At 52.3% G+C, this 25,006-nt stretch overlaps 1 protein-coding gene across 1 annotated transcript; it reads left to right on the top strand.

Moving 5' to 3' along the window:
* The first annotated feature begins 2,226 nt into the window (after positions 1–2,226).
* On the top strand, positions 2,227–11,488 carry LOC137164999 (killer cell lectin-like receptor subfamily B member 1B allele C). The gene is made up of 6 exons (XM_067566068.1): positions 2,227–2,311; positions 6,620–6,709; positions 9,225–9,413; positions 10,010–10,164; positions 10,638–10,750; positions 11,365–11,488. The coding sequence occupies exons 1-6, from the start codon at positions 2,227–2,229 to the stop codon at positions 11,486–11,488; spliced, it is 756 nt and encodes a 251-aa protein (XP_067422169.1).
* Positions 11,489–25,006: the final 13,518 nt, after the last annotated feature.

The raw sequence follows: 25,006 nt of genomic DNA, 5'->3' as shown, positions 1-25,006 counted from the left end.
CTTTTCCGGCATTAGCCTTTGCCACTCCAGATAAGGCAATCTCATCTGCATGCTCGAGATCCTGCCTCACAAGGGCGTTGCGAGGCTGTGTGCGGCACAGACTGGAAGATGCCCAGACGTTACAGTAATGGGGCAATAAAAAGGTACAATGCGGCGAGCGCCTTTAGAAGGGTCACAAACTATTTAAAGAGATACCACCCCATTCCTAAACATTCCACGCAGCTGCATTTAGCATCAGTGGGGCACTGCTATCTGGCTGTCCCACCCTTAAAGGGCTCTTTATTTCGGCCTATACATCACCCAGTGGCCTCCCTGTTAAATTGTGTCCTTCCGCCACAGAGCCTGTGGCTAGGTTATTTTTCACCTCGCTGAGTTTTCCGCTGCATCGCTCCGTGTCGCAAAGGGATTGGCGGGCTTGGCTGCGAATGGACAGGTCACATCGGCAGGCCCCTGACATCCTTTATGCGGAACACGCCAAAGGGTGGCAGGAAACCATGAGAAAGAGCAGAGCCAGTTCAAAGATGACACACTTCGCCCCATGGAATGGGGATGTGGTTAGCAGCAGGTAGCAACCAAGGCGTCTCGGAAGTGTGATAGGCCAAAACCTCAGCTAGTGTAAACCAGCCTAGCTCAGTGATTCAATTCAGATTCACACTCGGGATCTGACCCCATTGACTCCAACGGAGCTACGGCCAATTTACATAAGAAACGCCACACTGGGTCAGAACAATGGTCCATCTAACCCCACGTGCCACTGGCCGGTACCAGAGCTTCGTAGGAGTGTACAGAGCATGGCAGTTTTGGAGAGGTTCATTTCCCTCTTCCTCTCCTGACTTCTGGCAGTCAGAGGTTTAGGGTCACCCCAAGCATGGGGCTGCATCCCTGGCCACCGTGGCTAATAACCCTTGATGGACCTACGATGATTCTATGATTATGATATTTTCTGTCTTATTTTCCATCCCTTTCCTCACCCTTCCTAACATACCGTTAACCTTCTTGTCAGCTGCTGCACATTGAGTGGATGTTTTTCAAAGAACTATCCACGGTGACGCCAAGGACTCTTTCTTGGGTGTTAAAAGCCAGTTTAGACCCCATCATTCTATGTGTGTGGTTGGGATTATTTTCCCCCGTGTGCATCACTTCGCACATCGGAAAAAATTACTTTGCATTGTCCGGGGCTTTGGACCTCTTGATTTCAATTGTGCTAGGGCCAGTTCACAACAGCGGGGGATCCAGCCCTACAGCCTTGTTAATACTTGTTAACCACTGTCACATGACACCTTTCTCTGTTGGCCGGTTGTGGTATGAGAGTCATATTTTCCGATCAGAGCTCAGGCCATGCTTGCAAAGTAGATGGTCCAAGACTTCAGGCAATAGCTACTCTGGCTAGTTTGTTCTTCAGTTAGACCCGCTGCTGAACTTTTAAATCCTCTTAATGATATTGATCCATTCTAATGTCACATCACGGTAAACCTTTCATCAGCCAAAACGCCAGGCACAACAACGGCACTGGGTAAATAATTCCCAGGCTTGAAAAACAGTCCTCAAGTGGGGTTAAAAAGAGAACAGAAGATGGTGTTCTGGTTAATGCACTGGAGTGGGAGCCAGGAGATCTGGGTTGCAAAGTTCTGCTGCTAACTTACTGTGTGACCTTGGCAAGTCACTTAGGGCCAGACCTTCACAGGTATTTAAGCGCCTAATTTCAATGGAAGTTGATCCCTAGCTGAGATCAGGGCTCCGTTGTGCCGGATGCTGCACAGACACACAGTGAGAGACAGTCCCTGCCCCAAAGAGTTTGCAATCTAAATAGATAAGAAGCAGGTGGAGAACCAGAAACACAGAGAAAATAAGTGACCTGTGCACTTTCACACAGCAGGTCAGAATAGAGAGTAGAAGTCTTTTTTTTTTTTAATTCTCTGCCCAGTATTTTAGCCACTGTGACTAGACTTTACAACGATGATCTCAAAGCCATGGGGCATCTGAAATCCCCAGCCCCAAGACTGCACCAGTATCAAAATTTGAAGGCTAGTTACATTGGCCAAAGGCTGCACGACCCAGTCCGTCCTCTGTCTGAATCAACCTTTTGCAGTCACATGTGAGAGGGGTGGAATTCAGTTTTCTGAGAGGCGGCACTTCCTGACGTTGGATTGAGGTCAATTTCTTGCACATACGGGCGGCTGGCTGCCCTGCTAACACAGCCAGGTGCTCTTATCAGCCGCTCACACCATGGCTCAGGAGATAGTCTACGCCGATCTGAACGTCCCCTCCAGCTCTCCCGGCTGCAGGGTGCCCCGTTCATCTCAACCCCTTGGTAAGTGGCTTTTATTTCCCAGGCGGGCTGTGTTAAACCCAAGGATGGCTTTGGCCGGGGAACCTACTGCTTTCAATTGCAGCGTGGAGGGGCTGCCCCAGAGCGGGTCTGTGCAATGGGAAACCCTCTGGCCTTTGGGGGGTGACTGCAACACGATTGATCACTTGTGTGCCTGGCTGTGGGCGCAGAAGCCACGGGTGGAAAGGGGAAGTGTGTGCACCCACCCCACCATTCGGGACGGTGCATTAGACAGCACTTCTCCAATCAGGACTCATGCAGAGCTCTAGTGAGTGTCTTGTGGAGTTGTAGATGGTCACACGATGGACCCAGGCTTTGGGCACTGGCAAGAATCATTTTACTGGCTCAGACACGTCCTTGGAGTCTGGATTAGCTGTAGGCAGTGTATTATCTCTAAATGCTAGTGAGGCAGCAGGAGCTAGTAGCTAGCCCCATTGTGCTGGTGCTCGGCGGACTTGAGGTCTAGTCCAGGCTTCGCCGTGGGTTAGTCACCCTACGCCTCTATTTCCCCTCCCAACCTATACGGGCTGGCTCTGCCGATATGTTTGTGCAGCCTCTAGTGCAACAGGGCCCTGATCTCACACAGGATCTGGGGGTGCTAGTGTTATTTACATTTCCTTCAGAGGAAAGCCGGTACGTGCAACTGTAATGATGCAACCAGCCATCATTTGTCAAGGTCCCCGGAGCTCCTGCTAGAAAGCTGAGGAGCACCGGCTAGGTGGGGAAGGCTGGCTTCCGGGTGAAGCCGCTGCACTGGGAATCTGGACACTCTGGTTCCTTATTTAGGGCCAGATTTCTCCCCCTCAGCTGGAGCCAGTTTTCTTTACACAGCTCAGCACCCAGCCTGCCTTGGCCCCTACATTCCACATGGCAGCACACAGGGGCAGAATTTTACTGCAAGTGGTCAAAGGAGAATTTCCCCCATAAGCCATAAGCTGCCTTACACTGCTCCCTTCAGACCCCTTAGTGCACAGGGAGTGCTAGGGGTCAGTCTGGGGGCAGTAAGGGGCATTGCTGCCACTCCGGACAATCCCGATTTCTCCAGACCATGGAGCAGCCCTGCCATAAATTAGAGCGACCCCGGGGCTGCTCTAATTGACATATGGGGCGGTTTTTGGAGAAGCCTAAAATCACAAGCCCCAGGGCTGCACTTCCCTCGCTGCACAGAATCTCTGCGAGGAGTGGCATTAACCTGCTTCTTAAGAACCCTTCGAGAAGCCTCCGGTCTAACTCACTCTAGGCAGCTCTGACTTCACAGTGGCTATTTTTAAGCTACTGTTTCCTCCCCCGGCCTTCCTATCTCTGTGGGGGAAATTCACGTCTCTGCAGAGGGCCCTGCACAAAGACCAGTGCCCCACTTATACCCTGCAAAGCAGGACTTAAGCGGCGTCTACACAGGGATGAATTTTATCCAGTGCGCCCAGCTTCTTCAGGACTGGGCATGTCTCTTGCTTCGTGCCCATGATGCCTACGTGTTGCATGTCTTAAGTATCCTTTTGATCATCAAGTCTGACCTGCTGCATAACCCGGGCCAGAGATTTCCACCGACAGACGCCTGCTTTGATTAGAATGATTCTTCCCTGCACTGGAAGGCAGCACAGCTCTTATGCATGGGTCTCTCTTTAACCGCTTCCTTGAGTCCCATGAAAGTCAATGGGACCAAAGCACGTTATTAAAGTGAAACCCACGTCCAAGTTCTCTGTGGAATAAGGATGTTTTGTGGAACTGGGCCCGTAGTGACACTGTCCAGTCCAACAGGAGCAAAGAACATTGGATACATTGGAACATAACCATACAGGATGGGGCCGCTATCCTGGGAAGCCGTGACCCTGAAAAAGATTTGGGGGCTGTGGTGGATAATCAGCTGGACCTGAGCTCCCAGCATGATGCTGCGGCCAGAAGGGCTAATGCGATCCTGGGATGCATAAACAGGGGAGTCTCGAGTATGGAGCCGAGAGGTTATTTCACCGCTGTATCTGGCACTCGTGCGATGGCTGCTGGAATGCCGTATCCAGTTCTGGTGCCCACAATTCAGGAAGGATGTTGACAAATTGGAGCAGGCTCACAGAAGAGCCAGGAGAATGATTAAAGGATTAGAAAACCTGCCTTACAGTGGGGGATATGGTGGGATATGGTGGATTCACCCTCACTGACAATTTTTAGAATCATAGAAGGTTAGAGTTGGAAGGGACCTCAGGAGGTCCCTAGTCCAACCCCCTGCTCAAAGCAGGATTTTTAAATCCACCCTGGATGTTTTTCTGTAAGTTCTGCTTTAGGAATTATTTTGGGGACGCTCTCTGGCCCATGTTATCCAGGAGTCAGACATAATGACCACAATGATTCCTTCTGGGCTTGGAATCTGTGAGTCGCTCGTCGTTAAATTGTGGTCAGTTTGGCTGGGTTTTGAAAAGGATGGGTGGGTTTGTTCTTGGACATTTTCCATGGAATCTTTTCAATCACTGTTTTTGGTTTTTAAAAAACCATGATTATGAAATGGCAAACTGTCCTGATTTCAAGACTGAAAAGTGTTTAGAAAAGGTTTAGAAAACATGACCCAGGAGGAGTGGTTGAAAGAACTGGACATGTTTAGTCTAGAGAAGAGAAGGCAGAGCGGGGACACGATACCACTCTTCCAGTATGAAACAGGTTGTTATAAGGAGGATGTTGATCAATTGTTCTCCATGGCCACTGAAGGTAGGATAAAAAGTAACCAGCTTCATCTGCAGCAGGGGAGGTTTAGGTTAGAGTTTAGGGAAACCTGTCTAACTCTCAGGATAGTTACGCACTGAAACAGGTTCCCTAGGCAGGCTGTGGAGTCTCAGTCACTGCAGGTTTTTAAGAACAGGTTAAACAAACTCCAGTCAAGGATGGTCTAGGTAAACTCGGTCCTGCCTCAGCGCGGGGAGGGGGAAGGTGGATTAGATGACCTCTTGAGATCCCCTCCAGTCGTACCTTTCTATGATTCTGTGACTTCAAGACTGAAAGATGTTCAGTTTGAAACAATGATGTCATGTGACTAAGCTGACCAATCAAGCTCGGCAATGCAACATAATAATTAAACCTTGAAAATGGAAACAGAAAACGCTAAACCAAAGATGTTCACAAATGGGGAAAGTTTCCAGCCAAAAACGCTGCAAATGGGAAACCGTTGGGGAAATTAAATCTGGGAACGGAAACATAAAAATAATGACCCTGAATCCTTCCTCTGCCGTCATAGGTTGCTCAGGGCACAACCAAAGCTCTACCATCCTGGGCCGTTCTTTGCTTGTGTTATGTGTTTTTTACGTTCCATAAGTTTTCTCTCATTTGTAACATGCGTTTCAGATCCTTCCATCTTCTGTTCTGGATAACTTTAGAGATCAGGTGTTAGGATCATAGAAGATGAGAGTTGGAAGGGACCTCGGGTCACACAGTCCAACCCTCTGCTCAAAGCAGGACCAACTGCAACTAAATCATGTGTTGTTGGTGTTGTTGGACTCTCTGACGAATCCCAGCATTTGGACTGGATGACCTCCTGAGGTCCCTTCCCACCCTCATCTTCTATGATTTGTCACAAATTCATTCCATTTAACGTCTAGTAATTTTCTAGGGCATTTGATGTCCAAGGTATTTAGACACCTGTCCATCGCTTGGGTGGATTTCCAGCTTTCACATATATCCATTAAGGTGGAAATAACATTTGAGTTGAACATTCGTCATTTGGTCTTTAAACTGTAGGTTTTCAGCGTTCAAATCTTGTTTAAGCCAATACATTCAGCTGCTCCCTTGCCAATTTGTAACATTATTTCCTCCTGGATGTCCCCACTGGCTTGCACGTTACTGCCACGGTATGCAAACTGACATTATACATAACGAACACAGCAGACAATAATTAAGACTAAGGACAATGCAATCAAACAGAAAGAGAGCCTGAAGAACTACAGACAAAGATGGTGAGGAATGAAAAAAAAGGGGGTAGGGGAGTTTTCATTTAAAAATGTGGGAAATGTAAAATATTGAGAAAATGCCAATATTTTTATTAAAATTCTCATTTTCAAGAAAATGGCCAAAATTGTACCCCATTGCTTCTACCAGAAATGCCAGGCAGCTCTCCAGCCATCCTGCCCTGGCCTTCAAAGGAAAAAAAAGATGAACAAATAGAGTGTATAGGCTCCAGTCCTGCAATAAACTCCATCTGGGCATAGGACTCTGCCCACATTCGAATCCTTGTAAGATCGGGGCCGTATTTTTCTATCAGTATTTCATACACCAGATTCCGATTGTTTTTCACCCAGACATTGGTTCTTACAGGTCCCCCCCAGGTTCCGCAGTGGCATCGGACCGCTCTGGGGATTGGGAATATTGCCCTGCTGATTGCTGTGATAGTGCTGGGGTTTTGGGGTAAGCATTGACAGCTCTGTGTTTGTTTGTGTGGGTCCATCAGTGTATGGCATGGATTGTCCCCTCCCTCCAGAATTCCATTGCGGACCCCCTCCCACTGGCTGGTAAATTTCCTGATGCTGCAAAAAGCCTGACTGTAACGCAGAGAGAAAATGGGATAGATAGGTGTGCATGGGGATGGATGCCTAAATGGATGGGTAGATCGACAGATTCAGGCATACACTGGTTAAAAATAAGGGGCACATTTTATGGATATATTAAAAACACTCTGGTAACCCTCTTTTCAAAATTCAAAATCACCCCTACATGTTGAAAGTTCAGAATTTGAAAAGCTTCTAGAGTTGAAAAATGAGAGGGAACGGGAAAGATTTATGCCTTCTTTGTCTAAGTAGATTGTAAGTTCTTTGGGGCAGGGACTGTCTCTCGCTGTGCGTCTGGGCAGCGCCTGGCACGATGGGGTCCTGATCTCAGCTGGGCCACTAGACCTATGGTAATAGAAATAATAATAATAAGAGAAGGACAGTCCAGGGGAAGTGTCTGGGCCACAGACTACTGTCTGTTTGCAGCCCTAGAGTATGTCTGTACTGGGCTATAAGGAAGCAGTTGGACGCTGGGTGGAAGATGCCATTTGCTGCTCTTTCCCTATTTATAACCTTGTTTACTGTGAATTGGATGGTGGGGGAAACACTGGTGCTTTGTTTTCTGTGGTATAGGAGAGGAAGTAAAATGAGTACAGGAGTTGTTTTGACGCTAGCCTGGGCAGTGAGGGGGTGACAGCTTCAAAGCTCATCTAAGTTAATGGAAAGTTTTACTAACACTGCACTAGTAGCTAGAAGTCCACCTAGATCAGGGCCCCGTTGGGCCGGGCCCCCTCCCGATAACTGACTGTCTAAGTCGGCAAGACAGCCAAAGCAAAAGAGGTGACATGACTGGGGCAAGGTCACAGAGCAGACCTGTGGCAGAGCTAGGATTTGCACCCCGATTTCCTACCCGTTCAATCCCGCTGCCTTTCCATTAATCGCGCGGGACTGGCCAATACCCCTGGCTGGGAGTTTCAAAGGAGTTGCTGAACTTTCCAAATTCGACACATTCCCACTTGATTGAAAATCTGAGCGCAGGGAGAAATGAGCCTCATTCCCCCCTGGCTTTTCAACAGCGTTGGGCGTTTCAGTACAAATGGCCTCCGGACGCAATAATGGAGAACTGCGGCTGGTCGATAAGCGGAGAAAGGACGTCACCAGAACACAGCTGGGAATTTCCCCCTGAATGTCTAGTTTCCACTGGCACGTTGACATTTCAGGAGGGCCGGCTATTCGCAGCGGGAGGGTGAGACTGGGTGGGAGATCACAGCTGCTGGGAGGGGGAGGCTGCCCCAGTGGTTGGATGCTAATCGGGGACACAGGAGCTCTGGAACCAGTTCCTGGTTCTGCCACAGATTTCCCATATGACCCTGGGCTGGTCCCTTAAGGCTGGAGTTGCACAGGGGTTTAGGTGCCTAACAATGCAGGGAGGCACCTAGTGGGTTGTTTTTAGGTGCCTAACGCCTATTGAAATCAAGGAGAACTGGGCAGCTAGGGCCTAAATTCTCAAATGTATTTAGGTGAATAACACCCAAGGGAGTTAGGTACCTAAATGTTGTTGAGGATCTGGGCCCGTGTGCTTCTGAAAACCCTACTCAGGGCCTCTCTGCAGCATTAGGTGCCTAAATAACTTGAATCATCTGTGCACATGGTTCTCCCTGCATCACAGGGAACGTGACAGCAAGAGACAGGGGCCAGATGAGCCTCTAGACAGACAGGCTGTGCCCCTCACCTTGGTGTCAGGGTGGTTGTATTGGAGGGGGAGGCTGGCTGGGAGCCTGGTCGGACTGAGCCGACTTCCATGGCAACAGAGAGCCCCTGACTCCGGATGCTCTGACCAGCGCCCTGACGCCCACACAGCTGTAGCCCAGCGTCTCAGTTTCCTGTGCGATCTCACACCCAAGCCTATGCGGTTCCTGGTCCCGCCTCTCACTGGGGCATGATGCAGGGCAGGAGGGAAGCTGGGGGAGGCTACACAGTATTGAACCTGTGGCAGCTCAGGTGGCCTGTCCCCAGCCCGGAACCAAAGCTGGTCCTCACCAACTCAAGGTGCTTTGTGCCTCAGTTTCCCCACCTGAACAATGGGGATAACAAGCCTGCCCTGCCTCACAGAGGGGGTGGGGAGGCTAAATCCAGTACAGACTGTGAGGTGCTGTGATGGGGGCTGGATAACTTAAACAGATGCAAACATGGGCTGGGTTTGCAAAAGGCCCAAGGGATTTAGGCACCCAATTCCCACTGATTTTGATCCCAGCCCCTTTTTTAGACCAGGACCCTTGGGGCTGCCCCGAAGCCCATTGCAGTCAGAGGAGAGGAGGCTGAAGGGGCTTCGGGCCAGGTCCGGTGTCTCTGCACAATTCTCTGCTGGTGCTTTTACCCAGCAAACCCCGTAACATCGACCGGTCGCTCTCACTCAAACCGACGCTGCTTTGCAGTTTCCAAGCTGGCGTCTGAGAAGGGATGGACCCCGGCAGCCCCCGATTCCCACGGAGCTGGGAGCGGAGACACATCGACACCCCCTGGGAGCGGAGTCACCAGCACAGCAGAATGCAGCGCCTGCCTGCAACGTTTCCGATCCCAGCTGACCCAAAGTCTGTGCCACCCGGCCCAGCCCGGCCCAGCAGGTAACCCCGGCTCCTGTGTCTCTGAGCCGCCCACTGCCCCAGGCGCTGCCCATGGAAACCCAGCTGCCGTCCCAGGCTGTGGGGCTGGTGCAGAGAAGGGACACGCCGCCCCCTGCTGGCTGCACCCACCTACCCCCCCCCCCAGCCCCGCTCGGTGCCCGTCTGTCACTGCAGCTTCCTCGGCTGGGGCTGGGCGTGGGGCTGGGCCGAGACCGTGTGGGGCAGCGACATCTAGTGGCCGTGCCAGGTACACACAAGTGGGGACCCCACGGGCGGGTTTTGAAACAATCTAGCACCGGGATGGCCACGTTTGCAGAGCGGCATCGGGTCCCAGCGGAGAGACTGTGTCATGGACTTACCGTCCCTCCCCATCCCCTGACAGCCCTGGGATCCCACTGCCCCTCCTGGGCTCCCCCGCCCCCGCCTCCCCTTCCCCGCCCCCCTCCCACACCCAGCTAGATTTCCACTAACACGTCTTCCGTTGTCCTAGGACTTAAACCCATTTTACCCCCATCCCCTGCCCCAGCCGCAGGAAGGGGGTGGCCGGGACTGAGGCCGGGGCGCTCAGAGCATTAGTGATGCTTCTCTCTCTCCAGGGGGCTCTGGGTGCAAACTCTGCCCCTCGGACTGGCGGCTGCTCGGGGACAAGTGCTACTGGGTCTCCAGAGACAGTAACACATGGAGCGAGAGCTGCGCCAACTGCTCAGCGAGGGGCTCTCAGCTGCTGGTGATCCGGGACCGGGAGGAGCTGGTAAAGGGACGATAACATCCCGCTGGAGCTGCCCCTGCAGGGATGGGGCCTGGGAACAGAGGCCAAGGGGCTCATTCAGATACATTTTGGGCTTGGATTTTCACAACTGCCTAGGGCGTTTGGACACTCCATTCCCACTAATTGTTAATAACAGGGTGTCCGAACCCCTTAGGCAGCTTCAACACACCCAGCCTACAGCACTAGCCCCGGGATCCATGGGTGGGAGGACAAAGGCGGCTTTAAGCCATCGTTAGCCTCCCCATCCGGTGTGTGCCAAACACAGCTCAGCTGGAACGCAGGGGCTGGGTGTGAGCGAGCGAGGTATGTAAAGGGAGGGATGGACAGACAGCTGTGCATGGGGCTTGCCAGACGGACACGACAGCCTGTAGTTGTGGGGCTGACATAGATGCAGACTTGGATGTGCAAGACCAGAGAGTTACACTCACCAGCTGCCTGTCGCACGCTCACTGCAGGAGTTCCTGAAGGACCTGACCCAAGAGTCAAAGCAGTTCTGGGTCGGACTGTCCGTCCCCTCCCCGCAGAAGGCCTGGGCCTGGCTGGACGGCTCCCGGCTGGATCTCACCCGGTGAGTGATTCCTTGAGTCACACACTTTCCCTGCCCTCTGCGGGCGGAAGGGGCCGGGGGAGGTTTGGGGGAAGGTCGAGATCCCAGCGGGAGCCGGGCTCAGTGTCAGACGATGCTGGGACCCAGGAGGGGTGATGGGGAGCCCGGCTAAGAGGGGGGCTGGGCGGGAGAAGGCAGGGCCGTGGGGCAGGGAGAGATTTGTGCGTCCCCCAGCGCAGAGGTGGTGGCTGAAGCCCTGGGGCCAGGCCAGAGCAAAGGGGCCAGGCCAGAGCCCTGAGGATCCCCCAGTGCGTGGGGCAGGGGAGGAGGGGAGAACAGGGCAGCCAGGGAGCCAGGAGGGGACCGGGAGGGGGCAGCATCTGCACAGTCTGGTGGGGAGACACGGAGCAGGAGAGTGGGATGGGCAGGGTCTAGCGTAGCAGGAGGATGAGGATGGAGCAGATCCCTGGGATCTGGGCAGGGAGAGGCCGTTAGAGACCCCGGCCAGGCCCCTGACAGCGGTGGAGAGGGGGCAGCCCCCCAGGGCAGAGCTGGAGGAGAGGCCGGCCGCGGATCCTGTTAGGGCAGGGAAGAGCCACCACCGACTGACAGGGGCCCTCTGCTTTGTCCTGCAGGTTCCCGGTGCCAGGCCAGGCTGAAGAGAACAGCTGTGGGATGGTGAAGGGGGATCAGATTCGTTCGGACAGCTGCAGCTCTGCATTTCAGTGGATTTGCCAGCGAGACGCCGTCCCGCTCTGAGCAGGGTACAGCAGTGACCTCAGGGAGCTGCACCGTTAGCCCCATTTCACCCCTGGGGAAACCGAGATACAGAAACTGACCGGCCCAAGATCACACGGAGAATTGGTGGTGAAGTGGGAAATGGAACCCAGGTGTCCTGACTCCCAGCCCCCTCCTCTAATTAGCCCCTCCCCCCTCTCACAGAGCTGGGGATAGAACCCAGGAGTCCTGGCCCCATCCCACCTCCACCTATAGAACAATGACTCCAAACTCTGCCGTTTCACATTGCAGCAGGCGTTGCAGGGCGGCAGAGGCAGGGATGGGGCCATCGGGAATAAGGCTCTGCACAGTCAGGGGGAAATTTATCCCAGCTCCCCCGGCACTGGGAGAGAGAAATCTGCCCCAAGCCCCCAGCTCGTGTAAAATCAGCTTAGATCCAGTGACTACAGCGGAGCTACGGCTGATCTTACCCGCATGGGGAGCTGGGCGTCCACCTGAATTTCACCCGATTTATTTCCTGACCTCCTCTGTCAGGTACCGCTCTCAGCTCTCTTCCACGGCCCGTTCATTGCTCCTCTCCAGTCTGGGACCTGGCGCACCTCTGCCCATCCTGCCCTGATGGGTCGTTAACTCTTGACACTAACGATGGCATCTCAGCTTCACCCAGTCATGCACCACCTTCAGAGGTTTCTACCTTGAAGTGCTGTCCACTTGCTGCCTCCTTAGAGGATCTTTACAGAGATCAGTGCCCCCTCCCCGACCCTCCAACCCAATCCTTTCCATACGTATCATTTGATGATCTTGGGGGGGGACCCATCTCAGTCAGAGAAGCAGTTGGGATGCCCAGTGGCAGTGAAGGAAGCACTACGAAGTGGGCTGGGGTCTAATGAACGTCCTGGATCTTGGTGGCCCTGAAACCCTGGAGGAGATGGACTGGGAGGTCCCAGAGTTTGGGCTCCAGCCTGACCCCCAACATCTACAGTCCAAGATCGGACCAGCCCCGGGTTTCTAACTGCAGTGTAGATGCACCCTTTGTGCTTCAGTTTCCCCATCTGGGAAATGGGGATAATGATTCTGATCTCAGTTTGTGAAGCACTTGGGGATCTCCTGCTGAAAAGCTCCAGAACAAATCTAGGGATTGTTATTATCACACCGACATTAAAAAAAAATTTTTTAAACTGTGTAAAAGCTGAGTGTGTCTAGTCTTAATGGGCTACAGCACAGATAAACCCCTCGCTTGGGTCACAGCATGGATAGACCTGGCCTGGGATTCAGGCCCCCGGGGTTTATTCCTGGCTCTGACCTGTCATGTGACTTTTCACCAGTCACTTGCCCTCTGTGCCTCAGTTTCCTTTCCCCCCCTTTGTCCGTCTTGTCTATTTAGACTGTGAACTCCTAGAGGCAGGGACTGTCTCTCGCTGTGAGTCTGTGCAGCGCCCGGCCCAACAGGGCCCTGATCTCGGCTGGAGCCTCGAACTGCTGCTGTCATACGAATAATCTTTTTAGCTCCCTGATGCTGAGCAGGGTGGTTGGGACGTGTGAGTGCAACTGTTCACACTGCGTCTAATCAGGAATTGTGCCCGGGGATGGCGCACAGCCAGACAGAGAACAGCCCACCTCTTTCATCTCTCTCACCCACACTCCGGTAGGCTCAGGAGACACACCTTCTTTCCCAGGGAGGAGACATGAGTGCTGAACCCTGCCTGTTATAGACAGAGACCAGGAAAAACCCTTTTCCTACTTAGTGCCCTTCTCTTACAGGTCGTGCCAGGAAAAGGAGAGCGACGCACACATTAGCCTCAGCTCATTAGTCCCCGCCTGTGTGGAGTGGCACTCACATCTTTGTTGATAGGATACAGCTGCTGCCTCAGTTTCCCCTCTGGGTTGGGAGCTGCCATTCCCATGAGGACTTAAAGTTTACAAAATAAAAGTTTCCTTTCCCACAGCTGGTTAATTTATTATAATGTGTATTTATTATAGATATATATATATATATATATATATATATATATTTATTTATTTATTTACTTGCGCGCGTGCACACACACACACACACACACACACACACACACACACACACACACACACACACACACACACACACACACACACACACACACACACACACACACACACACACCCCATGCTTGCATGTTCCAGCAATCCCCTCCTGTCCATGGCATCTCTTCACGCTCCCAGGGCCTGGAAAACAGCCCATCTTGCCTTATATCAGCAGTTTGTAAGTCCTTCCTCAAGGCTCCAGAAGTTCCCACCATCAGTCCATGGCTGCAGGGGCACACAGCACCTCCAGACACCCCTGGCAGATCACCGTGTCCAGCCACACAGCCCTTGTCCGGCTCCTGCCCGGGGCCTCTGACAGGAGGGACGCCGCAGGGTCGGCTGCTCCCCTTCCAGCATCTAAGTCAAAAGTTTCTTTCTCTGATCCAGAGCGAGCTGTTATACCTGCTTCCTCTCCCAGCAGGCCTTGCTGTCAGCCTGTCCCACCACGCTGCTCCTGCACCTGCCTGTGCTATCGTATGCAGAGCATACGGCCCATCTGCCCATTGTCGGGGGCTGTGTGATCACCAAGGGTGAATTCAGGCCGGGGGTAGTTGCATTTGGGCAGGAAAAGGACCATGGATGAGGGCACAGCAGGAAAATAAGTACAAAGGCCGTGGATGGATTTTAAACAGCAGGCTCCAAATGTTATGAAACCTAAACGCAGGGGCTGCCCGCAGCCTGGGAGTGCCACGGTGCCAGAGACTCCCAGGGGAGGAGATATTGACTGTCCAGCGAGCATCTCCCTTCCTGCCTGCTGTACTTGTCCCACTCCTTGTCAGCACCATCAAGTTTCCCACCTCGCTGAGGCAGCTTTGGAGAGCCCCATGCAAAGGCCAACGCCCACCTCAGCCAGGTTATGGTCACTTTGCTTTGCCTTCCGTTTTCTCTGCTCGTTTGCTGCAGATCCAGCGTCCTTCCCTGGAGCATCTTGAACTGGCAATATCGCCCTGGTTCATAAAAGCACATTTTTCTCCTCCCAGTATCTTAAACCTGCAACAAATAATAATAAATCCAACAAAACTATTAGAGCAACAAACAGCAAAAATCCAGCTCCAACCAATTGGCCCAAAGGTCGCAGAGCAAGCCTGGGGTAGAACCAGACTTCCTCAAGTCACAACCCAAGGCCTTAACCCCAGAGTCACTCTTCTGTTTGAAACGCGAGCTGCAGCATTCACTGAGTTAACAGAACTGAGAGGGACTCACCAGTGGTTGAATTCAGTGCCATTGGTCCATTTCCAGGGCTGATCCAGTTCCCTTTGGAGGCCGATCCAATAGTCAGAGGGGCCTTTATAGCGCATCATGAAATCCTGTGTTACCAAAATAAAAATCACTGTGCATTACACACCATGGCAGGTGCGCACCGGATTCTCTGCGCTGCTACGCAGGGTGCTGGGCAGGTGGTCAGGGCTGGGAATTCTACACCAAGAAATGACAACCCAGACTCACAGACAACACCCACCCGCTCCATGAACTACAGGGAAATCAGTCCAGGTGTGGACATCATGCTAAGACTAGTCTGTTGTCTTTAGTAGAGCTGGTGAGAGATTTTTCCATCGAAATATTTCTATGACAGAAAATGTGTTTTCTGCAAAAATGAATTTTTCCAAAAGTAAATGTTGATTTTGCTGAAATTTTTCAATTTTCCACCAAGCAGTGATTGTGTTTCAGGTCAGTTCAACATTTGTCTGTATCCAGCTGAGCTACCAGGGTACCTCATGGGAGCTGTAGTCCGGATGCCTCCTACCTCCATTCTCCTCTATGAGCTAGGTTCCCCCAGATCACATCTCCTATAATGCACCATGATTTCCCTATTGGCTGAGCCACCCCAGTGCATCATGGGAGATGTAGTCCAGCCAGGGATCCTGATACACAGAAGAGAATGGGGGCACAAGGCACCCAAAGGACAACTCCCATGAGGATGCACAGACAATGTTCGATGTTGAACCAGGCTGACACAAACGGGTTTGATCTGTGAGTGTGAAAAGCAGTTGGTTTGATCCAATGTCAAAACCAGACATTTTCACATGTTTCTGGAACTGAACGTAAAGTTAAAAGTTTAGTTATTTCAGCTCCCAGGGCACGGGGAGGATGGAGGTGGCTGGTGCACGCTGAGCTCAGCTGATCTGGGCTGTAGAAGTGGCGGTGGGAAGTTGCCCTAAATTCAAGCAGCAGCTGGGGCCATGTCAGCCTTAGGACAAACCCAGCATAAACCTGCCTTTGTCACCCCGTCCTGTGCAGCTCACCATTTCCTGCTGGGTGTCGATCCCAGCCAGGGAGGCCCCGAGTGCAGAGCAGTTGCTCTGGCTGGAGGTCCAGTCCGCTTCAGCCTCAGAGAAATAGTAACACTTCCCTAGGTACCCGACCCAGCCCTCTGGGCAGGCAGCCACTGGGCAGGCAGGAGTAGCCGGACACGGCTCACATTGCTTTGCTGGGGATGAGAAAGCAACAGGTAAGAGATTTGCCCTTCTCCCTCTGCAGCCATGGGAACAAGTCCTTCAGTGACACCACAACAGGGAACACCGTGCACACACACACGCGCGCGCACACACACACACACAGAATCTCCACAGTGAAAGGTGGAGTTTGTGCCTAAACCGGTTTCCCTTTTCTCTAGGCAGCTCCCCACAGGGACTCAAATTTGGAGCCACATTTCCAGCCCGTCTCATTCGCTGCGACTCCAATTTTGCCTCCTGCCAGACGCTGCCATTGAGACACCTGATTGTACCTGCACAACTGGCACTTCGGCACCTGCATGGCCAGGGCTGGTCTGGGGGGGGAAGGACACCAGGGCCGGGTGCTGTGGGCACAAAATTGTGCTCTCAAAAAAAGGCTGGCGGAAGAGGCCTCTTATGGTATCTGTAGGGGGCTTTTTATCAACCAGCCAGGTGTCCAAACTACTGCCAATTAATTAATCTGCTTTTAGCCATTTTAGCAGGCTTTATTCTAATAAACATAGAATAACTAGGCAGCTGGGAGAGTGGGGATAGACAGTGATCACATGAAGTGGACAAGATTCTTCATTCTCTCTCTCTGATATGCTGGGCTACGTGTCTGCGAAAATCAGGCAGTCTGGATATGTTTTAGGATTGTCGTTATAGGGAAACATACAGCTAGACTAACAGCTTGGGAGTTTGCTTCCTTAACCATTTTTTTTTATTGAGAGGTTTTTGTAACACCTGCTTCTGCCCAGTGGTTGATTTGTTTGGGCGGCTCTGTAACACTTTTTGATGGACACATCTCCGGAACTTTTGGGTATAAGAGGGATGTCGGGGGTTGGGTCAAGCAGTTCCCTTCATGGACACACTCGCACTCTCATTCCTAATTAGATCTTTATTGTTTCCTAAACAAAGCTTCTCCAGTTTTATCAGATGTACTCACACAGTGCTGTGCATGATACAGAAGCGGCGGTTTAAGGTCAAACTGGTAAATTGGGGCATGCTGCACTTTTGGGGACTGAGGATCTGGGAAAGATCTCCAGGTACAGATAGAAAGACTGGCCAACTGGAAATCTGTGACTCGGTCACCCAAAGACCGCTACAGGCTCATGGGGTAGCTAGTAGCTGGGGGTGTTCGAAGACCTGTTGTATTTGCATGTGCTTGAGACTAATAAGGCAGAGACTTTGAGAAAAGGCATTCTGGGGGGAGTGCGGGAGGCTAAATAAGTGAAAAGCTCTGAACTAAAACCACTGGAATTTGACTTATCTGTGCTAGCCATAGAGCAGACGGCAGGGGCTGCGTCTTGCTTGGTTTATGTTTTGATACCGACTCCCAGAGCGTAAACGTATGGATTTGAGGAATCCTGGGTAACATTATCAATGCACCAATAAAATCATTATAAACAGCCAGCAGGTGGTGCTGTTACTCCCCATGCACCTGCAGGTGAGATGCTAGGTGTAGAACAGGCACACCTGGGATGATGCTGTTAGCTCTCTGTTTAAATATAACAGAGGAGGGGAAAAGACCCTCCGGATCCTTTCACTGAGGAAGGAGCAGGGTGGCTTTCAGGAAAGCTTGGATGGTGGTTACTGTGAAGCCAGCTAGCTCTGTAAAAGCCTGGACTTTGTGGGGAAAGCGGCTTTATTAGACAGGAACGGCAGCTGTAGACCCAGGTTTGCATTTTATTTTGTGTTGTTACCATTTGTTTCCCTCTCACTCTCTCCTTTTTAATTAAAGCTTTTTTGTTTGCTAAACAAAGCTTCTCCGGTTTTATCAGACGTGCTCACACGTGCTGTGCAGTTTACAGGAGTGGCACTTGAAGGTAAAACTAGTAAATTGGGGCACGCTGCACCTTTGGATCTGGGATTTCTGTGAGTGGCCAGTGTCTGGGCTGGATGTCACAGGGGAACACTGCAAAGGGACCCGGGGATGGGGGTGCACCTATTGTTATCTGCAAGGCAAAGACAGGCCTGGCCTAGCTAGGAAGAGAGAGCTTGTGAGGCTGAAAGACTGGGGGTGTTAGGGGGCTGACAGCCAGCCAGGCACAGGTAACTCCCTCCTGTTGGAGGTGGGGGGGGAGGGGGAGACCCTACAGAAAAGCCCAGTGCTCAGCAGAGTCTGATGTGACTATTGCAGCAGGGCTGGGCTGTGGGGGGGAGAAGAAGGCAGGTGGGATTGTGACATTTCCAGCACTGAATGTAAGGCACTGAGATGGGGTCACTGCGGGCTCCAGACTCACCTGACCGTGCAATGAGGATGATGAGGAGGGAGAGGAGGAGGAGATTGAGAACCATGCTCAGAACTGTCCAGCGATGTGCTCCTGCTTTCAACTGAGATAGCAAACCTGTCATGGAAAAAGCCATTAATGCTCACGATGGGGCTACAGCAGGAGGCTGGGCCCTGCAACGATGAACAGCATCAGCTGGAGCTGGTTTAAATACAGGGGAGATTTTGCAAATACAGCAAGAAATTGAGAGAATGAAGTGCAATTTTTCATTCCAAAAAAAGGAAAGTCACTTCAGCTTTTTGGAACAAACCCTCAAATTGAACCCTCCCCCCCTCCCCCGCCCCCGCATTTTCAGAGATTTCCCCTGCCCCATGAAAATGTTTCCAGTGAAAAAATGTTTATATAAAAAGGAGAATGGGGGGAGAAGACCCCAAAAATTTTAAATAAAAAGATTGATTCATCTTCTATTTTCAAACACAAAATTGCCCCCAAAACAAACATTTTTCCATCTGAAATGAAGGTTTGCATTGCTTCCACTTGAAACCCTGAAAAATTCGAACAAAAAAAAAGTTGTGGGGAAAAATGGTCATGTTCAAAAAATGTTTTCCACCCAGAAGATGCTGATGGAAATGTGACCAGCCTGTCTAGCACTGAAGGAGGAAGTAGAGTGAATATGTAGGGATTTCAGCTTGGGATCTAAAGACACAGATGGCTCCTGTCTGAGCTAATGGCTTTCAACCTGTGGTCTGCAGAATCCTGGGAGTCTGCAAACTGGGTCTAGGATTTCCAAAGAGGTCTGCACCCCTGGTCAAAATATTTTAGGGGGACACAGATGGGAAAAGGTTGAAAAACAAACACAGCAGTAGTGTATTGCAGGGAGTAGCTGACTTAAGTCTCTCTTACATGGCCCAGCCACTAGAGGGAGACAAAGGCCATCAGGTGAGTCAATGCAAGTTCTACTTGGACAGGAGAGGTGTGAGCAGATCCCAAAGAGGTGACTCTACCTGCACCACCAGCTTTGCTGCTCTTCCCTCCAGAGGGTGGGATGATCACATGAGTTGTTCCGTTTTGTTTCACTTGGGTTTCCTGGGAACCCAGGAGTGGAACTGGAGACATTTTCCCAGAAGGACACGATCCATTCGACATCTTCTCTGCCTGGTAAAGACCCGGGGACTCCAACGCCGGAGACGTGTTCACACGTGAAGCACCTTCCTGCTGTCACTAAGGCCCTGTTCACACTGGGTCTGGCAGTGCTGGCCGAGCTTTTCTTAAGGACAAATTCAAAGCAATTCCTTCAACTGCGGCTCAAGCGCAGTTTGGCTACGTGGGATGATCAGAGAAACCCCCTTTCAAATATAATTTGATTGTGAGTTTTGCCCTGATACCCCACCCAGCCAGTCTGTGACTGAGCTGTATTTGAAAGAACTGTTTCAAAGGTATCCTTGACACTGCTTTTATCCCCAAGGTCAACCAGGCCTTAGCAAGCGCTGAGCAAATCAGTTTCAGGTTCCTGAATTATCCTTGTTTGGTTTCTTTTCACTGAAGCCCCGTCTGGTCTGTATTCGAGGGTTTGCCTGTGGGGAGAAGGGTCAGGGTTATTCTGGCTCAGCACACGGCCCGGCACAGCAGGGTGGTTTACAGCTGACAGAGCTAGCACTGCCCTGGTTTCATAGAATCCTGTAAGATGAGGGTTGGCAGTACCTCTGGGGGTATATAGTCCAACCCCCTGCTCAAAGCTGGGCCAACCCCTTCTCTACAGCCATTTTTAACTGAAGGATCCCAAAGCACTTGAGAAACGTAACCACACCCATGCATGTGCTGGACTGGAGTTACCGCCATGTGCAGAGAGCGGGGCCAGATCCCCGGCTGGTGTGAGCTGGGGCAGACACACCTGAACTGACAGGAGTGACCGCTGGAGTTTCACATGTGGATGGGCCGTTCCCGCTTCCTGCCCTGGGGGATGCCCCATGAAGTCCCAGCACCACGGCAGGACAAAGACAGGGGGAGCAGCACCAGACACAGAGATTCCCAGCTCAGCCTTCTGACAGGGGAGCAGATCCAGAGCACCCCATGGCCCACAGCTGCCAGCATCTGTTGGTTTGGAGTAAGGGGCAAAACTCCCCGCTATTGGACAGTGCTGGGATAAACTTTGATGGGTAGCATTGCCAGCAGATGGAGGGAAGTGATTATTCCCCTCTGTTCTGCACTGGTGAGGTCACATTTGGAGTAGTGTGTCCAGTTTTGGGCCCCTCCCTCCCCCCACTATAGGAAGGGTGTGGACAAATTGGGGAGTCCAGCAGAGGGCAAGAAAAATGACTTAGGAGGAGTCATGACATGAGGAGAGGCTGAGGGAACTGGGCTTGTCTAGTCTGCAGAAGAGAAGAATGAGGGGGATTTGATAGCAGCCTTTAACTACCTGAAAGGGGGTTCCAGGGAGGATGGAGCTAGGCTGTTCTCAGTGGTGGCAGATGACAGAACAAGGAGCAACGGTCTCAAGTTGCAGGGCGGGAGGTCTAGGTTGGACATTAGGAAAAAGTTTTTCCCTAGGCAGGTGGTGAAGCACTGGAATGGGTTACCTAGGGAGGTGGTGGAATCTCTATCCTTAGAGGTTTTTAAGGCCCAGCTTGACAAAGCCCTGGCTGGGATGATTTAGTTGGGGTTGGTCCTGCTTTGAGCAGGGGGTTGGACTAGATACCTCCTGAGGTCCCTTCCAACCCTCATCTCTGAGGATTCTGTGAATTTGCCCCCAGGACAGATTCCTCCCTCACCCCCATCGGTTAGTAGCTGGGGTTGTACCTTGCCACAGGAGGATTTAGAGCCCTTCCCACTCCAGGTTACTTTGTTGTAACAGTCAGTATTACTCTGGGTGGTCCCATTGTCCCTCTAAATGCCAAGAGCTTGGCAGGATTCAGAACAAAAGATTGACCAAGGAGATCTTGTGGCAGGGACTTCCACAGGCTAGCTGTGCCTGGTGTGAAAACACATTCCCCCAAATCAGATTGGTATTTGCTGCCCTATGGAGGCAGAGGGAAGTGATTCAGTTCAGGTTTTGGGGGAACAGAATGAGAGCCATTGCAAAATGAATTTGATCCCATCTACCCCTTAGTGGAAATGCTGTGAAATGTCATTTCCATCAGTTGGGCAATAAACAAACAGATCCATCCATCAATCAAAGGTAGCTAACTACACACACCCATCCTCTTACAACCCCTCTAGGGTGTTCGCAGATCAGCTGTGCAATTAGGGGGTGTGTAACTGCTAGTCCATGTCAGTTGGACTTGACAGACAGTCCCTCTCTGGTCTCATAGCCAGGCCTGGCAGAATTCCATTTGTCTCTCTATAATTGCAAACGGAGAACGCTGATGTTGATTTTTAAGCATTTTTTTCTGCTCAGTTTCAATGTTCACAGGGGCACAAAGCGATGGCGGAGCAGACAATGATTGAATGCAGGAGACGTGGAGCTTCCAAAATCAGCACTTTGTAAACCGTGACACCACAAACAGTCAACGCCACACGTCCAGACAGGGACGGTAAATGTCCTTCAAGCCACAACCCAGCCCCGCTCCACAGTCTAATCCCGGATTGTGGCTTTAGTGACGGTCTCACGCGGCACTTTTCCCGCGGTACCGCGCTGCGCCGTTTGGTCCTCAACACCCCGACTCCTGCCCGGCCCGTTCAGCACCTGCCCCGGGCAGAGGGGTCGGGACAGAGCAAGTGCAGCGGCTCCCCCCGCACGAGTCCCGCCCCCAGTGATCGCTGCTGCCTTCACGGGCGGTTTCTCGGTGGGGTTTAATCCAGCGGCGCGCAGGGCGGGCCGGGCCGGACTTGGGGGCTCCCTAGGGGCTGTTTTCCCAGGGGTGCCCCGCGTGCCCAGCTCTCCCTGCAGCCCTTGCCTCGGAGCTGGGCGCTAACCCGCATCCCCAGACACAGCAGGGGAGAGGCAGACGAAGGGGGAGTCAGACTCCCCCGGAGCAGATAACCCCCCCCCCCGGCCTGCAGCCCCCGCTCACCTGGCCCGCAGCCCCCCAGCAGCTCCGCGCAGGACCAGCAGCCACGGAAGGGTTAATTCCACCGGGGTTTGCAGAGCGGTCACAGGACGAGACTAGGCGCCCCTTTGGATCGATAGATAGACACACACCCAGGCACTGCTATTATATGCAGACAATTTGACTCCTCCCCTGCTCTGCTCGGCCGCCCATTGTTTTCGGTTTGGCGGGAGGCGGGTTCGAACCTGGGTCCAGGGCATCATCAATGAAATGCGAAAGCGACCAGCGGCCCTGGCCAATCCCGGCAGCGCTCGGAGCCGGAGTCACCCCCAGGCGGCTCCAGCCAGGCCCGCCCAGACTCGGGGTCTCCCCGGGGTCTGCAGCCCTGGGCAGCCCCTGCAGACATAAGGCCGCGCCCCGCAGGGCGGTGACAGCAGGACTCGGGCCCGTCTGTCGCTCCCCGCCAGGACGGGGCTGTCTCCCGGGGTCCCACCCCTCGGGGCACCGGCTGGGTTCCGGGCTGGTGCAGGCAGGAACCTTGGCAGCTTTATGCCCTGGTGCCAAGCGCTGCCCTGGCCAGGTTGCTGCTCCTGGCCCCGAGGATGAGGGGAGGGGGGGCAGGTGGGCCTGATTTTTTAGGGACAGTCCCCATATTTGGGGCTTCTTCTTCTATAGGCGCCTATGACCCCAGCCTGCCCCCCTGTCCTGATTTTTCACAGTTGCTGTCTGGTCACCCAGGAGAGAGGCAGGACAGCAAACGGTGACAGAGTAGCAATGACAGCGAGCTGTTAGCTGGGAGAAAGCTGCAGGGAGCAATCATTAAATGCTCTGCCTGACCCTCCTCCAGCTGGCAATGGGCTGCTCCCCCTCCCACCACAAGAACACAGCCCTTTGTTCACAGGCTTCTCTCTCTAACCACACCCAGCTCCCTTCACAGTATAGATGCACAGTCTGCAATTATATGAACTGGATTAGCCCCTCCTGCCTGCTCTGATGCCTTTTAGGGACGAAGGAGAACAGACGAACCGGGAGAAGTCTGAAATGCAAACTGCCGAGCAGAAGCAGAGCCGTGGTGAAAACACACAAGACTGAAGAAGTGCAGGGAAAGCCGAGCATAGTAGTCAGATAGAGACGAACACAAACCCAGCAAAGCCAAGCGCTCTCATGTTGTCAATAGGGATCCAAGGACAACTCAACAGTTTTCATTTGTGTCAGGGCTTGTCAGGGCTGAGCCCCGGCACCTCCGGCCAGGTCAGTTATGAAGGCAAAACAATTGCATGTCTTGCATTATTAAACACTGACACCTTTTTGGCTCCAAGGGATGACAGAGAGACAGGTGTGCTGAGACCAACAGCTAAAACAGATTGCAAATCCCTCTGGATCTCCCTGAGGCTGTAACTCCAAAGCCCAGATCCACAAAGCTACTTACAGTAAATCTGCCCTGCTTTGTAAACCAGGGTCTGGGGGAGCCGGGCTTGCGGACTCGGTGTTTCCAAGCCTGCGCTTGAGCGTCCGCACTGCATCGTAAACCTGGGTTTACAATTGCTGGAGCCGGATCTCACCACCGTGCTAACACACCCACACTGCGCTGCATTGACCGTCCAACATGGGTCTGCAGCTTGAGCTGCGTCCACACTGCAGAATGGCAGGGCTTGGACCTCCGAGAAACCCCCCGGAGTGGATTTTGTGCCCTGAGTGCTTGCTGACCAGAGAGAGAAAGATCTATGTGTGGACAGCAGTGGGGTTTGGGCTCGAAACTGAGTCAGAGCCCGGGGTTTACAATGCAGTGTAGACAGACCCTTAGACACCTAATTCCAGATTTAGGTGCCAAAATCCCAATTGTAGGCACCACTGCGATTCACAAAACTCTTGCTTAGCTGCTGTCTAGACTGGTAGGTGCCTAACCTCACTCAGCACCTGCATTTCTGCCTTAGGGCATGTGCCCCCCTGCCTCTGTAACGTAGGCTGCGGAAGATGTTGTAACGCGTTTAACATAGTGACAGGACAGGTCTCGTCAGGCCCAGGTAAGTAGTAAATAGGTTATGTAACCGGTTTTGCAGTTTGTTATCTAATTGGTCACTAGGCTGTCTCGAGTGACGCACAGAAAGCCTGGTCATTATATCACAGCAGCGTGCAGAACTTGCTGAACATGTGTGTGAATGTGACGGCTTTTTGCTATTCTTACATGTACAATAAACGGGGCCTGTTGCCTTGTCGCCCTGAATAAGATCCTGCTCGTCTTTTCTAAGTATAACACTATTGGCGTTGTTCCGCGTTAATTGACTCGTTGACTATTCTGTGGGCCAGAGAAAGGGTAAGAATCACTCTATGGCCAAGTTGGCAAGGCACCTGCCCGAGAGGTGGCAAAATCCCCGGTCAGATCTCGTCTTCCCCTCAGGCAGAGGGGAACTGAACCTGAGTCACTCACCTCCCACAGCCCTGTCTCGAGATTGAGCTCGTGGGAACGGCCATATTGAGTCAGCCCGATGGGCCGTCAGCCCAGTGTCCTGTCTTCCCACAATGGCCAGTGGCGGGTGCATCAGAGGGAAAGGTGGTGGAATCTCCAGCCTTGGAGGTTTTTAAGGCACGGCTTGACAAAGCCTGGCTGGGATGGTTTTTAGACCTCGGCCTGGTCCACACTACGGAGTTAGGTCCATGTAAAGTAACTTATGTCGATCTAACTCTGTAAGCGCCTACACTACAATGCTGCTCCCGCCCATGTAACTCGCCTCCCCCCTCCCTCCGCCAACCAAATAACTCCACTTCCGTGAGAGAAGTAGGTGGACGTAGTTAGGTCGACGCAGTGTTAATGTAGACACTGCGTTGACT

This window comes from Emydura macquarii, unplaced genomic scaffold (assembly GCF_026122565.2).
Source record: "Emydura macquarii macquarii isolate MOO-44397 ecotype Brisbane River unplaced genomic scaffold, CSIRO-AGI_Emac_v2 contig_2721, whole genome shotgun sequence".
In the NCBI taxonomy this organism is placed as follows: Eukaryota; Metazoa; Chordata; order Testudines; family Chelidae; genus Emydura; species Emydura macquarii.
The sequence above is the reverse complement of the archived record's forward strand: the minus strand, read 5'-3'. Positions and strand labels throughout refer to the sequence as shown.

Bases quoted from the DNA above. Each gene is read 5' to 3' on its own strand.
- LOC137164999 (XM_067566068.1), top strand. From the start codon at position 2,227: ATGGCTCAGGAGATAGTCTACGCCGATCTGAACGTCCCCTCCAGCTCT. The intron at 2,312-6,619 runs GTAAGTGGCTTT...TGGTTCTTACAG, and splicing joins CCGTTCATCTCAACCCCTTG to GTCCCCCCCAGGTTCCGCAG. The intron at 6,710-9,224 runs GTAAGCATTGAC...GCTGCTTTGCAG, and splicing joins GATAGTGCTGGGGTTTTGGG to TTTCCAAGCTGGCGTCTGAG.